The sequence below is a fragment of the Glycine max genome, chromosome 4, assembly GCF_000004515.6.
Source record: "Glycine max cultivar Williams 82 chromosome 4, Glycine_max_v4.0, whole genome shotgun sequence".
Taxonomy (NCBI): domain Eukaryota; kingdom Viridiplantae; phylum Streptophyta; class Magnoliopsida; order Fabales; family Fabaceae; genus Glycine; species Glycine max.
In genome coordinates, this window is record NC_016091.4 from 48,762,196 (window position 1) to 48,776,791 (window position 14,596).

Below are 14,596 nucleotides of genomic sequence, written 5' to 3' on the forward strand. Positions count from 1 at the left end.
AAGTGGAGAAAAAAAACAAAATAAAATAAAAATAAAAAAGAACAACTAAGATCTAAGTAAAAACAACACACGGCTTCATCAAGATGAAGAAAAAGTGATAGACCAAATAACGGGCGAAAAGACCACCATATCCCTTCTGAAGCTGGTAGTCTATTATAGCAATGTTAACATTATCCCTAGTCATTTGCAAAGCAAGACCACCATATCTCTTAGGTAAAGTCACTTGTTGCCAACCAACAAGATGAATTAAGGAACATATACTTTGTATGTAATTATATGTAGAAATCTATGAGAATATTGAAGAAGTGAGAGCAAATTTACCAGCTTTGTTTAGGAATAGATTTTTACTAGAAATTAATCTCGTTAGCATCTTTAATGTAAAGTACTACAACTTTATAAATTCTATATCTAAATTTAAATTTACGCAATATAAAAATAAAAGGTTTTACTTCTTTTAAAATTAATTATGCTCTTTATAAAAATAAATGCATTTGTGCATTTTTTTTAATTTTACACACACACGCACGCCCACACGCACCCGCCCACACACACACACACCCACCCACACACCCACACCCACACACACATCCACGCACCCGCCCACACACGCACACACCCACACCCACCCAATAAGGTTGAATTTTTTTAAAAAATAATAATTCAATTTGATGTTGTTATTATTTAAAAGTTAAATTAGATTGTATGTTTTTCAAATAGTCAATAAAAACAGGTATCAAATTCATGGGCTAAATTTTTCACATATGTACTTGTCACGTAGACTCTATATGTTATGTATATGTCACATAAACACTTGAGATAACATGCATGATGTAGTATCTCTCATTTTTTACTTCATGCATGTTATCTCAAGTGTTTATGTGACACATACATAACATATAGAGTCTACGTGACAAGTACATATGTGAAAAACTATAAATATTTCAATTTAGCCCATGAATTTGATACCTGTTTTTAGTCTATAAATTTGACATTTGCTGTCAAGTGTATTTGATGAAATTACTATATAATCCCAAATATATTATTAATCTAAACATATCATGTGTTTGTTATTTTTATTGGAGTATCCTAGTTGGTGCCTTAAATGCATTTATGACACATGTAGAATAACCTTTCATCTCTTACTAAATAGGGACCAAGATTTTATTCCTCCATTTTGCAGAAAAAAAATTGATTTTTTAGAATTTTACCTAAATAAAACAACGAGCTAATTTAAACCCCCCTTAGAAAGCTTTCGAGTTTAGACTGGCTAATTATATTCTCCATCTTTGTATCTTTAACCATAAAGAGTGAAATCGTATAATGCAGTCTCTCGCCACACATTAGATGGAGATCATCACCATGTTGTGGGGGTTGTGTTCCTTGTAGAATATTGTGTTATCTCCACCTAACATTAAAGAACTCCAATCCACAATTCCAATTTCTGTGCTTAAGGATCAAAGATTAAAAAAATAAAAAGGTAGATAAGAAGTGGGAGGTGATCTCAAAAGTTTACAAGAAAGGACTTAAGGGTTTAGAATTCTGCCTGAGTGCTAATGCAAAACATCGCTTGAAGTGCTCATCAATTAAACTATGGACAACACTTTATTAGTTTTTTTCTTCCGGCAATAAACCTCAACCAAATATGGTGGCAAGATAATAATGACAAGAACTTAACCTACGTACAAATACTTCAACGTTAACTCATTACTGTCGTAATACGCAACCGTCATATAGCTTGGCCATATCCTCGAATCTTGTTAGACTGAGAGACATTTGAATTACTAAATTCGAAAGGATAAAAAAAAAGTTTGCAAACTGAAAAGGTTAACCATGCTGATTAATCTTTCAAGCATTCATAAAAAAATCGCAGTTTATCAGATGCAATGTATGCAGCAAGAATACCACAGCAAGAGGCCCACATTAATGAAAGCACACTGAATTGTAACAGCTGGGAGAAATAAACTACTACAGAAACTGGAGATGGAGATAGCACCGGCAACTTAAAATCACATTTTGCCCAGGGCACAAGATTACTCCGTCAATGCTTCAAAAAACATTCTCCCACAAACCCGATAAATAATCTTGTATGTTTTCATCCGCATCCTGGTGAGACAGGATAATCTAACACGCCCTTCCATCTTCCCTGTCAATTAAACAGTAATTGGAATTATGAATGCATGGCAGTATATTAATACGTAGATCATAGGACACACTAAATGCAACATAGTTGACTCATGTAAATTTAAATCAGACTTATATCAAATTTGTATTTACTTGCGGCAAATATTATTTGGAAAACGGCAAACTCGCATTCTGCAATACATGTTTATATTATATTTTTGGTATTAGTAAAAATCAGATCAATTGAAAATCACACTTATTGGTCTTGGGCAAGGATAGTTTAATTTAATGAGGATAAATTCTTAAAAGTAAGAATCAAAGAGCTGCAAACCGAAGCATACAATGACAAATTTGTTAACATATCCACGGAAATTAAAAGTAAACATTAAAAGCATTATTTGAGTGCAAGTAAGAAGACTCACTATCTTTGAGAAGGGTACACAGCACCAGTTGCCCTGTCATAAAATAACAGTTAGCACAACACATCCTTTCTTCAGTAGATACTCATTCTCATCATAGACAAACCAAATCATAGCAGATATTATGGTTCGGCAGAAAATGTAGAGTCATACCTGGTCTGCTGTTTAGAAGCAAAGCTTGAGACTAGCCTTCCATTTGCTGAGCCTGAGATTTGGGCACTGCTCATACTTGATTTGTCAATGCTTCCACCATTGCCAACAGGTAATTGTACAGAAGACTGCACAACCCTACTTTCAGGGCCGTCCATTTCCCGAGAAACCTTAGATTTACTCAAAATTTTGACATTTGAAAGACCACCAGCAACACTGAGTGCACCATTAGTTTGCTGACGCTGCATAACTGACATTTTTAAAGGATCATCCCCCAGATTTGAAGGAGCCTTTTTCATGCGATGAGATTGAGCCATTGGTGTAACAGCCACAGTGGACATGTATGAAGAATAAGGAGTTGATGCAGCAGCAGCAGCAGCAGCAACTTTGGCAACTGCTGCAGTTGCAGCAACCATTTTCTGTGCACCTTCACGGAGCTGAATATAGTCACCCTCAATCAAGAATAACTGAATATTAAAAGAGTAACTGTCAGACAGTGATGCAAATCCATCATCAATAAATAGAAACTCGTTAATGCAGATAATTCAATGAAAGTTGCTACTTGCTAGACAGCCGGAAGTTTTGACAAAAAGAGTTGGCATGAATTGAGTTTTTGATGGATGAGTGGTTCCTCTCACATTATTCCATCCAACAACAATCCTTTTAATCTACTTTTAAACTAGCTGAAATCCATCAAAATTATGCCTAATCATATCTGGTTGTATGCATTACTTAAGTCTAGACATTCAAACTGAAATTCAAAACTTACTTCAGGATGGCTAGCCACAAAATCATCCAGCTTCCCATACTTCCTTTTGTAATCGTGCCAATGTAGAGGTGCAAGCATCTTGCCCAGCCTATTAGGGAGCTGCTTGAAACGTAACACAATTTACATCGGGTTAGTCAGGGAAAAACAGCCATTTTTTGTGAAAACAGTTGACACTTAAAGGTCACTAACCGTTGAACTAATTCGAATTCGGCCACCAGCTGGAATAGTGCGAACAATACAAGCTAATAATGATTTTCCATCGAGGAGAGTAATCTCTGATGTCTTTGCAATTGTTGAAGCTGTCAACGCAGAAGAGGTGAACACTTCAGACAAAACAGAATCAGTAGAATTGTTCTGAATCATTTCATTATGATTAACTGAATGGCTTGTGACAGATGATGCAATTGCAGCAGAACTCGCTTGCTCAGCCAATAAAACTTGGTCGTCAGGTCCATTATTAGATAATGTCACAGAATTCTGCTCCTGGAGGAAGAAAAAACATTAGGCTTTTATCTTTTCAGCTGTAACAGGAACCAGATCAAAAGCAATTTTTGGATTGCATTTTCAAGCACTTTCTATTCAGCACTCTTTGATACACTCTGTTCTTGAAGAAGGGAAAATGCTGCCTTTCATCTTATCACCCAAAACATGAGCCAGATCAAAGGGTTGCTTTCTTTAAGTGCTATCTATTCAGCACTTTTCTTTAAGACATTTTTAAAAAAATCTCATGTTTGTCTTTAAAATGAATCAGAATTTATCCACATTTGAATTTTTATAAATCAACGGTTTATCAATTGGACCATGTGTTTTTAGTTGGTACATGCAACTAAAATATCTAGACATCTTCAAATGAATACAATGAAGCACCGATAGCCATAACTTCCATTTCTAGTTTGAGAAGAAGCATTTGACCAAAAAAAAAATCAGACAAAAACTTAATAGTCAAACTGGTCTTATTGGATTACAAAAAAAAAAAAAGATCAGCACGGCAAGCAAAGTTGAAAAACTTAGGACAAACCTTGATTTCACCATTTGGTTCAAAAGAGTTCAATTGTAAAGCATCAGAGAACTGTGAAGAAATTTGTTGCATGCTTTGATCTTGATGGGAAGCAACAAGTTGACCCTTATCCACTGACTGAGAAACCTTAGAAAAATTCAAATTATTATCATCAGTATGTATTTTTACACAAATCTCAAGGAAATAACAAGTGAATGCAAATCATTAACCTGTGTTTCACTGGTAGCTGAAAAAATCATGGTTTGTGCCTCCTCACCTTGCTGGATGTGAGCATCCAGATAGTCTCTATGAAGAGTTTTCCCATTAACAGACATTTCATAGCTAAACTTAGCATCTGATCTCATCAAATGTTGATCAGTTTGAGATGGTGAAGAATGTTCCTGTACAGGTACCTGTGAACCCTCTGACACAGACTGAAGAAACAAGTATAAATATGCAGACATTTTAAATACAGATAGCAATGCAGAGAGCTTAAATATCGGTATTCTTTTTATACCTGATGATTTTGCCACTGCTGCACAGGTGACATTGACGGCACTGGGTGAAAATGCCCAACATGTGATTGAGGAACATGTGATGCAACTGAATTGGGAACTCCTTGTTGATGCATAACAAATGGATGCAATGCAGTTACTTGGCTGTGTGGGAGGTATGAAGGTGGGACAATTAGAGATGATGGAGCAATAGGAACACCAGCAACATGTTCAGTCTAGAACAAAAAATTATGAAAAGGGATAAGATATTTGTTTGTCTAATCCAGCATGATGGCTATCACATCATATTAACAAAAATAGAGCAGAAACTGGTTTCTTAACAGTTAACTTCCTCATTTTAACAAGGGCAGGTATCAGTATAAGTATCCATGTACATTCATACTAAAGGAGTTGATAAGATCTAATAATTTTCAAGCATTGTGCACTAACAGTCCAGCACTACTACTTCTTCCTCAATGACTATATCTTTGGCAACTAAAATATTAAAACTTATGAATGAGACCAATCTCAATTCTTCAAACCAAACCACTCAATAATAGATATAACTTTCAGCCTTGCATATTGATAACATCACATTATCCTCCATTGAAATGTCCTTGTCTTAATTAGTGAAGGACAAATGCTAGGAACACACTCTTTGGCACACTCTTTAATTGTTGGTTGAAATTTATTGAAAATGAACAAATTTTATGGGTTCTCACATTATATTTAATGATTCTCTCCTGATTTTGTAATTTTCAATAAATTTTGACCAATTAGAGAGTATGTGTGTTAGAAAGTGTGTTCCTAGCACTCCTCTTATTGAAGTATTAGGAAAGATTTGAATGCATCAAAGGAATTTTTTTTACTATATCCCAGACAATAAAAAGAGAATATGATGAAAACATAAAACATACTTATCTAGTGCTCCGATGACTGACAAAAACCGATGTGACACTAATATAACAGTCATTGTACAGCATTGGAACTTTAACTGCCATTTCTTAAAAAATGTTTGAAGTATGCAAATATATGGCATATGACTTGACATGCTGCAAATTAAATTTCTGAGAATAAAACCAACTAAACAACTAATTGTTTATCTATCAAGAAATTAATTAAAGCACCAAACCTGGATTGATGCATTGCCTGTAGATACAAATGGTCCATCATTAGCAGTGCTTTCACTTGGAAGGAGACCATTATTTCCACCCGAAGCATTGCTTCCATTCAAGTCAAATTGGCTTCCATTTTCCTGTCCAAACTGAGTTACATTATTTTTTGAATTAATTTGGGACATTCTTGAATCATCATTGAAAGTTCCACTCCGCTCTCTTGCATCAGCCAGTTCAAGCTGTAGTTGCTGAATAGCATGCAAATGAACTCTTTCCATTTCTGCAAACTAAAGCCATCAAACCAAAAATTAAAAAAGAAATGCAAGTTTACAAAGGCAATGTTTTCCTTCAAGACATAGCATGCAGTTCAAAGAATCTTCAAAACCAAATCACAACAGAACATTACTTGGCAAATATGCATTTGGGGTAGGGGTGTCAAACAGGGCAAGGCCCGGCCCGTTCTCCAAAAAAGCTGGGCCGAGATGGAATTTGAGACCCATAAACCGTTTAGGCCTGCCCTGTTTAGCCCGCAAGCCCGGCGGGCCAGCCTGAGGGCTAGTGTTTTTTTAAAATTTGTGTTTGTGTTGTTAACTTTGTATTATGCTTGTGGACAATTACTGTGGACATTGAGTTTGATGCTTGAATGTGAGTTTGTGGACAATTAGTTTGGACATTGACTTTGATGCTTGAATGTGAGTTTGTGGACAATTAGCGTGGACATTGACTTTGATGCTAATGTGAGTTTGTGGATAATTATTGGACATTGAGTAGTCTTGAGTTTATGTTTATGATTATTATTATTGAGTTTGAGTTATTGGACAGTTATTGGATAATTATTTTGTATTGTGGACTTTTAGTTTATCTTTATGATTTATAAATTAGAATAATTTAGTTTAAGTTTGTATATATAAATATTTTTTAATCTGTGTAAAAACCTTAAATACAGGAAGTTTTGAAATGGAGGGATTAGAGGCACACAAGGTGACAAGGTCATCTAGATTCTAGATATTGAAGTTTGTGATAGGTTTTATTCTTTTATTGCTTACTACTAGTATATTATTATTTTAGTTATAAAAAATTATAAAGAGACGAGTTAGATTCAAAATTGATGTTATCAACAACGATAAAGGACAATGCTAAATTGATGTTACCAACAACGATAAAGAACAATACAAAATCTGGAGAGAGAAAAAAAAAATTGGCGGGTGGCCCGCCGGCCGGGCTAGGAAAGGTAGCCTGTTTTGCTTAGCAGACCAGGCCGGGCTGGCCCATTTATGGTGGGCCAAAATGGGCTGGGCCGGCCCGTATTGGCAACCCTAATTTGGGGGGTGGGGGGAATTGACAAGGATGCCACAAAACAAAATGCAATTATGAGTGTGCAAAAGCAAATAAACTTAATACTTGAAGCAAAAAAAGGTTGGCAGATCAACCTGTCTCTGAAAACCCATCCAGAGCTGATTATATTGCTCTGTGCGCTCTCTCAATTCAGCTTGTAATGTTTGATTTGTTGTTGATTGAAAAACATCCATCTCACGAACACGAGCTATCCATGCTTGGGCTTCTCTGAACTGCTCATCTTTAAACATAATGGTCTCCTGAGCAACCCTATGCTGAAATAAAGAATCATCATTAATTAATTATAGGCCAAATCAATCAAAAAAATTGTAAACGAACAAATTATTATATAAATGAAGAGGTTACCTACTTGTTCCTGCAACTCATTAAGTTGCCTATCTTTTTCTTGAATATGTTCTTGCTGATCGTGTATTTGTTTTATATGCTGAGCTCTTTCAGCTTCTGAATGATCGCGCTCCATTCTGGAAAAGTTTTGCCCTGTTAAGCATGCAAAGAAGGCCAGAACCAAAACCTAAACACCTATAAATACGTTTGGGCAAAAGAAAAACCTGAATGTTGCAAGTTCTTTGTTTTGCTCACGGAGAAGGTCTTGTTTTGCCCATGCCTAACATAATAATTGAAGATATTAGGATATAATTTCATAACAAATACCCCACCCAATTAACATGCAGCAAAACTTAAAAAAAGGAAAATAGAAATTCAACAGACTGCTTCATTGTCTAATTTAATAGAATGCAGCTCTCTGTCTTTCTCTTCTATTTTCCTTTCAAGCTCATGAATTGTCTGCTCCCTTTCACAAAGTTGCTCCTGCAAAGCCAGTAAAAAAAGTTTTAGAGTAGACAAATAATGCAAGTTAAAACAGATATTTTAAGTATAAAACGTCCCATTTAGCAATCAGTAATAAAACAGCACTGCATCTGACACCAAACTATGTATCAACAGAAATTTACATAGCTGCTATTATAAGAGAGCATAATTAAATGTTTAAAACTATGTAGTTCTTTCTAGTAAAAACTCAAAAAATCATTTTCTTTCAAATGATGGGGATAGATCAACTCAGACTTAGGAGTCCAAATGCACATTTAACAGTTTGAATTTACAACCTGAAACTTGTTGGCATTACTAACATGGTCCTTGAGTTGAGCATCAAAGGTGTTTCGCATTTCCATTATCTCAGTTCTAGCAATCATTTGAGCCTTTAGTTCAATCTCCATTTGCAGTAGTTCTTGTCTTTGTCTAACAACATTATGTAGCTGTTGCTGCAAAATATCATTGTCTAGAGCTCCATCCACTGTTATTGAACAAAAATCAACATCAAGAGGCTCTCTTCCTTGCTGCACCTTGAAAAACAGGAGAAAATCATTTTCAGGTTCTTAATTCCTTAAATTTAAAAAGCAAATTCTCATACCACCACCTTACCTCATATATGGTTCTCTCGTCTGATTGCCCTAGTTTGGCATTGTCTAACTCCTGCACATAAGCAGATGACCATTATCAACCAAACAAATAACAAAAGAAAAAAAAGTCATAAGTACCACATCCAAAGACATAAAGATGATCAATCAAACTTGAATACTTAAATACCAACAACCTTTTAAGTATGTAAATGAAACCAAGAGTTCAAACCCAGTAAGGCTGTAACGTTAAACATCAACATCAAATGAGGCCCATTCTACCTAACATTAACTTTATCAGACTAAATTCGAGTGACAAAGCATACTATGTTCACATGGCTAGGGCTCAGTGTTTTAATGTTTTGATTACCTATAAAAGCCACTCAATTCAATTGTAATTGAAAGAATCAAGTATGTTACCTTAACAACACGACATTGAAAAAAAAAAAAAAAAACAACTTGGGTCTAATAGACAAACAAGGATTTTCCCAGAAATCAAATCTCAAAACCACAGAAGCCATCATAAAAATAAAAACTAGACACCGCGACTCAATTAATTTTTATGGAAGTTGAATCCCAGTAGGAAAAATCATAGGCACTAAAACCAGTTAAATCGACATGCTTCGCTCCACACACATACTGGAGAAGTAAGCATAAGCAAACTAAACTAGTGGCCACATTATCGACAAAACCCACGAACGCCTAACCTTAAAACGACAAGATAGAAAAAAAAAAAAACACTTACTCGCGTCAAACGACATTATTAAACCCTAATCCCAAATTGATGCTGTAAGAACTAAAAACTGTCATAAAACATCAACTTAAAAATAGATTAAAAGAAAACCTCTCGTTATCTTGATCGCTAACAAAGTAAAGCACTGAACTTTAAAAACGCACATCCTCTCCATCATTCCCCAAACCACACAATGAGACAATGCGAAGTGTTACAACGCCAAACAAGTACCTCGTCGTCGGGGTTTCGGGCAGAATGATGGTGCTCGGCGACAGCGCGCCACTCTTTGCGCGAAGGAGGCGGCATCTGGAGCGAGGCACCGCGCACGGCGGCGGCAGTGGCAACGGCAGCCGTGGCCTCCATGGAACGAGAAGCGGCGAGGGTGCGCCCACGTCAGCACCCAGTGGGGCGAGGGAGTCTCAGTGTAGAAGGGAAAAAAGAAGAGAGAGAGAGGTGAAATGGAAAGAGGAAGAAATCCCTAACCCTAAAATTGAAGATGTTTCGAGGCGCGATAAGGGGAATTGGGAGGGAGAAAAGGGGATTGAGAAGAGGAAGGGTTTTGGTGTTGGACTGTGAGAGAGAGAGAGAGAGAGAGAGAGAGAGAAATGATTGGCTGTGACAAAGTTCGACCGGCACGGCGTGAACACCACTTATAAGGCGTTCTCACTCCGTGGATGTCATCTCTCTCTTTGCCTTACGCTTCCCGCGAACGCGTGGATTCTACTTTCTTTTTGTTGCCTTCTCCTTTTGGGTCACTTCATTTACTCTTCTTTTCTTCCATGGCCCATTTTATTAATCCATAAAAAAAAAATATGGAGTGGTTGTTGTTTGCAAACCCCTTGCTACTCTTCATGTAACACTTTGTATTGTTAACTTTTAATGACTCCACACTATGACATTTTACTCTTTATGTTGAAATCCTGCATCTATCAAATTCCTTCATAAGAAGTATTTTCTAATAACTTAACAACCCATTTATACATTTTTTGGAAAACTTTTCAAAAAGTTACTCGTTACATAATTACTCTAAGTAAAGTACACTTAATTGTTCTTAAGGTATAGGTTACCAAAAAAGGTAGATATATTTTGTTAGTATAAATAGAATCAGTTAATTCCTTTAAGTCAATTGCAATTGTATAGTATCATACGTATATGATCTCTAAATCTCTTTGATTTAGGTGTGATTCACCCAACGCATTACACTTCACACCCCAACTACTAGAGAGTGAGTTTAATAACTCATTTTACTTTAAGCTATGAGGCTTTGTATCAACAAAATCACAAAGTCAAACACTATTGGAATTAACAATTCTACTTGTGGCTTGAAAATTAAGAACTATTCATGGATTGCTTGTGTGTTCAAACTTGTTATGTATAATAACCTCTTTAGCACTTTCTTGTTAAGTTAACACGTTGTTAAAGAGATTTTTTAGAACTTTTTGTGGTTATGAAAATTACAATAAATACTAAATTCTATGAACTAACACAATCAAATATGGTTGTAATGACCATAGTGTAGTTCAACGCAACTACATTAAGAAAACTGGTCTTTGTTTGCTTTTTAATTGTGAAAACTATTTTTTTGTGAAAGATATTTTCATTAAAAAAATACAAAAAGAAAATGTTGAGTAATGTGAAAGGGCAAAAATGGAGTGTAAAGAGCAGCACCCTAAAAAAAGTGATAATCTTTGAGTTCAATCCAAAACATATTAGGACAAATATTATCTAAAGTCGTACGTGTTTGGATTTATGTTTTCAAGCTTGTAATTGCTACTTTATTTCCCTTTCTCTTTGTGAGATGTTTCCTCTCCCAGCGAAGGTGTCCCTATGAGCTTTTGAACCTATTTTTTGTGAGAGATCTTGTTTAGGTCCTTATCCCCTTTTTTTTTTTGTACTTAGTTTCATCTTCAAACCTTTTCTTGAAATTTTTTCCTTGACACTTGATTTTCATGGAGGGTCTAACCATTGAAGATGGAGTGTGGAGGTTGAAATCCCAGTTGAGAACTCAAATGAAAAATCCATAAACATGAGTTCGTGTCTAGTGGGCCAATTTCATACAAGTAGAATTATCAAAACCCAACTTGGAGGCCATTACAAGGGATTACTATCTCAAAACTCAAACCTAGCTTGTTCTTCTTTAGATTTTGCCATCATCGCAACATCCAAAAAGTTGAAAAAGGCGGTCTATGGAGTTTCAACAAGCACCTACTAATTCTAGGAGTTAACAAAGAAGGAGAAAACCTTGTTCAAGTGTTTTTATTCACAGTCCCATTCTAGATTCAAATTCATAACTTACTCATTGGCTTCATGTCCCATATTGGAGAATATTTGGATTGCGATGAAAAAAATAGCTCAAACTTTCTTCAGTCATTCGTGAGATTAAGAGTCCTTCTGGATATCTGCAAGCCCCTTACTAGATCCATGAAACTGAAAAAGCCAGTAGGCAAGGCTAAGAAGGTCATTTTCGAATACGAGAAGCTACGACCATTTTTGTTACTCATGTGATTTAATTGGACATGTTGATGATGGTTGTAGGAAAATTCAGACCATGAAAGTTGATGATGGATTAAGAGGCTAGAGTTTTGTTCTTCGTGTTGAAACATGATTCACTTCCAATATTGGTGGTGCAAAGTGGCTTCGCGAAAGAGGAAGCTCGGAACCATGGACGTTGTCGACGAGCTCTGACATTCACCAATCTGCATTCAATTATGGTGGATCCAACAACATAAATACCAACAATGACGCATTCCTGAAACACAATAAATTAGTGGTGGATATTTTCAAAAATACTACTTTGATTGCACCAAAACCAAAAATGGCTCTTGATCCCACAATTATTATTGATTTCGTTGCCACAATTAACGAGCCAATGAATGCCTCTGGTTCCAATTAGCAATTAACCCCACAACAATCCTTACCCAATTCAACATCAGTCAAATAGCTAAACAATGATGACATGCAAATTGAGAATTTTGATTCACAAGAAATAACAACTAGAGACAAAAAAATAGAGGTTGAGTGGCAACAACAACACTGACCTAAACGAGGTTTTTTTCGGCCAAGGCATAGAGTGGTGCATTGGGAACTGTAATTCTATAAATCTTTGGAACTAACATTGGCTTAAATCAAATTCTACCCCTTTTGTTTATTCTACATCATCATTGGGTTTTAAGAACATTAATGTGGTTGATCTTTTTTTTTATTCCAAACACGCGTGGGTGGAGGAAAATTTTAATTGATCTTATTATTACTCTCTCGGATGTAGCTCACATACAAAAGCTTCATCTTTTAAATATCATAAAAGTAGATAAATTGACTTGGAAATTTACTCCATCAAATAATTACTTTGTTTGTACATCTTACCACTCAAATATGGAGGATGTTTAGGACTCTGAACATCTATGTGTTTAGGTAATTGGTTAAGCATTTGGAAATTGCATATCCCTCCAAAGATAAAACATTTTCTATGAAGGATCCTCAAATGATGTCTTCCCATAAAGAACAACCTTCTTTCTTATGGTGTAATATGTCATGCAGGTTGTGCTTTATGTAATGATAATTTTGAATCTGAATGACATAATTTCGTAGCTTGTGACAATGCTAAAAAACACTGGATAATTGTTGGACTTTAGGATTTCATGGAACAAATCACCCATCAATATGGAGGTATCAACGATATGGTCTTCAATGTGTTGAACAAGATGCTACATTAACAACAAAGGATATTTGCTATTACACTTTGGTGTATTTGGAATAGCCAAAATGACAAAATATGGAGAAATATCAAGCAACCAACATCTATGACCGTATCTCGTGCTCTTCACTTTCTTTATGAATGAAAAATGATTAGAACACCCTAAACTGTACCACCGAAACAATTTGTTGCAACTTCATGGCAACCTCCAAGTCAAGGAACCATAAAATGCAATGTAAATGCTGCATTATTTTCAAATAAAAATTCATTCTCTATAGGCGTTATCTTTCACAACAAGCATGGGCTTCTTGTTACTACAAAGACCATTGTCATGCGTGGTAGAGTGAGACCACTAGAAGTTGAAGCCATGGCTCTCCATCACACCATTTCTTGGGTTGCTGAACTTGGTTTTGATAATATTCACTTTGAGACAAGCTGCAAGACTGTAATGGATTATTTCTCAAAACCCTCATTTGGTTATTTAGATTTCAATGTCAATCTCTTTAAGTGTAGAACCAAATTATCACATTTCTCAAACTCAATGGTGAGTTTTGTTAGGAGACAAACAAACTTTGTAGCCTATACTTTAACAAATAAATTTGCTTTAAGCTTTATGATCCAATAATAACCAACATCAAGTGTTATTCCTAGATATAATATTCATTAAGAATTTTACTCCAATTCAAGATAAAAAAATATTTTTTAATAACAATCTCATCATAAGGACAAACTGCATAAGTATTTTGAAATAACAAGTATTAAGTATGAAAGTAAAACATTGACTTGGAAAAATAAGAGAAATTTAAACATATATTCAAACATGATTTGATTACATTTACCCCAACACAAGAGAAATGTAAACACCAACAAACCATGAAAATATATATGAGTGAGGTTTGATTACATTTAACTTAAACAAGAAAGGATTTGGTTATCTATTTTCATAGGTAGCTGCAAAATACATGAAAGAGGGAAGAAGATGGAGAAAAAGGAACATTGAAGCCACGTGAAAGCCTTCTACACTCAAAGGAATAGTTAATTTTGCAATGAGACCAACTTCCCCTTCTACACTTTAGGTGTTTTTCGTTTTAGGACCAAATATATAGATCATCTATAAGTGGCATACAATCCTTTATACACACCATCAAAAGTTTCACTTTAAGTGCTTTTAGCTTAGCTCAGAATTTTCTCTTAGCTAGATTTTCGAATTTATTATTTTTCTTAAAATGGCTATTTCACTTAGCCAAATTTCGTGACCAAGCCACATTTTCGAATTCATTATTTTTCTTAAAATAGCATTTTAGAGTAGCAGTTAAAATAAAGGTTTATATTTTCGCCACAGTTTTTTTGTGTG

At 35.3% G+C, this 14,596-nt stretch overlaps 1 protein-coding gene across 11 annotated transcripts; it reads right to left on the reverse strand.

The window, feature by feature from the left end:
- Positions 1-1,807: 1,807 nt before the first annotated feature.
- Positions 1,808-10,248, reverse strand: LOC100792159 (uncharacterized). 11 transcript variants are annotated; one of them, XM_041015036.1, is made up of 16 exons: positions 9,780-10,248; positions 8,841-8,891; positions 8,549-8,755; positions 8,130-8,228; positions 7,970-8,025; positions 7,771-7,882; positions 7,496-7,675; positions 6,083-6,352; positions 4,974-5,186; positions 4,687-4,890; positions 4,478-4,594; positions 3,649-3,942; positions 3,460-3,558; positions 2,694-3,157; positions 2,544-2,576; positions 1,808-2,143 (listed from the first exon to the last, which is right to left on the reverse strand). In XM_041015036.1, coding segments are annotated over exons 1-16 (2,532 nt in total). In that variant the 5' UTR covers positions 9,912-10,248; the 3' UTR covers positions 1,808-2,142. The 11 variants fall into 11 exon arrangements, with proteins under 11 accessions (XP_040870970.1, XP_040870967.1, XP_040870966.1 ...); XM_041015033.1 differs by having other exon boundaries at positions 4,478-4,603; XM_041015032.1 differs by having other exon boundaries at positions 8,525-8,755.
- Positions 10,249-14,596: the final 4,348 nt, after the last annotated feature.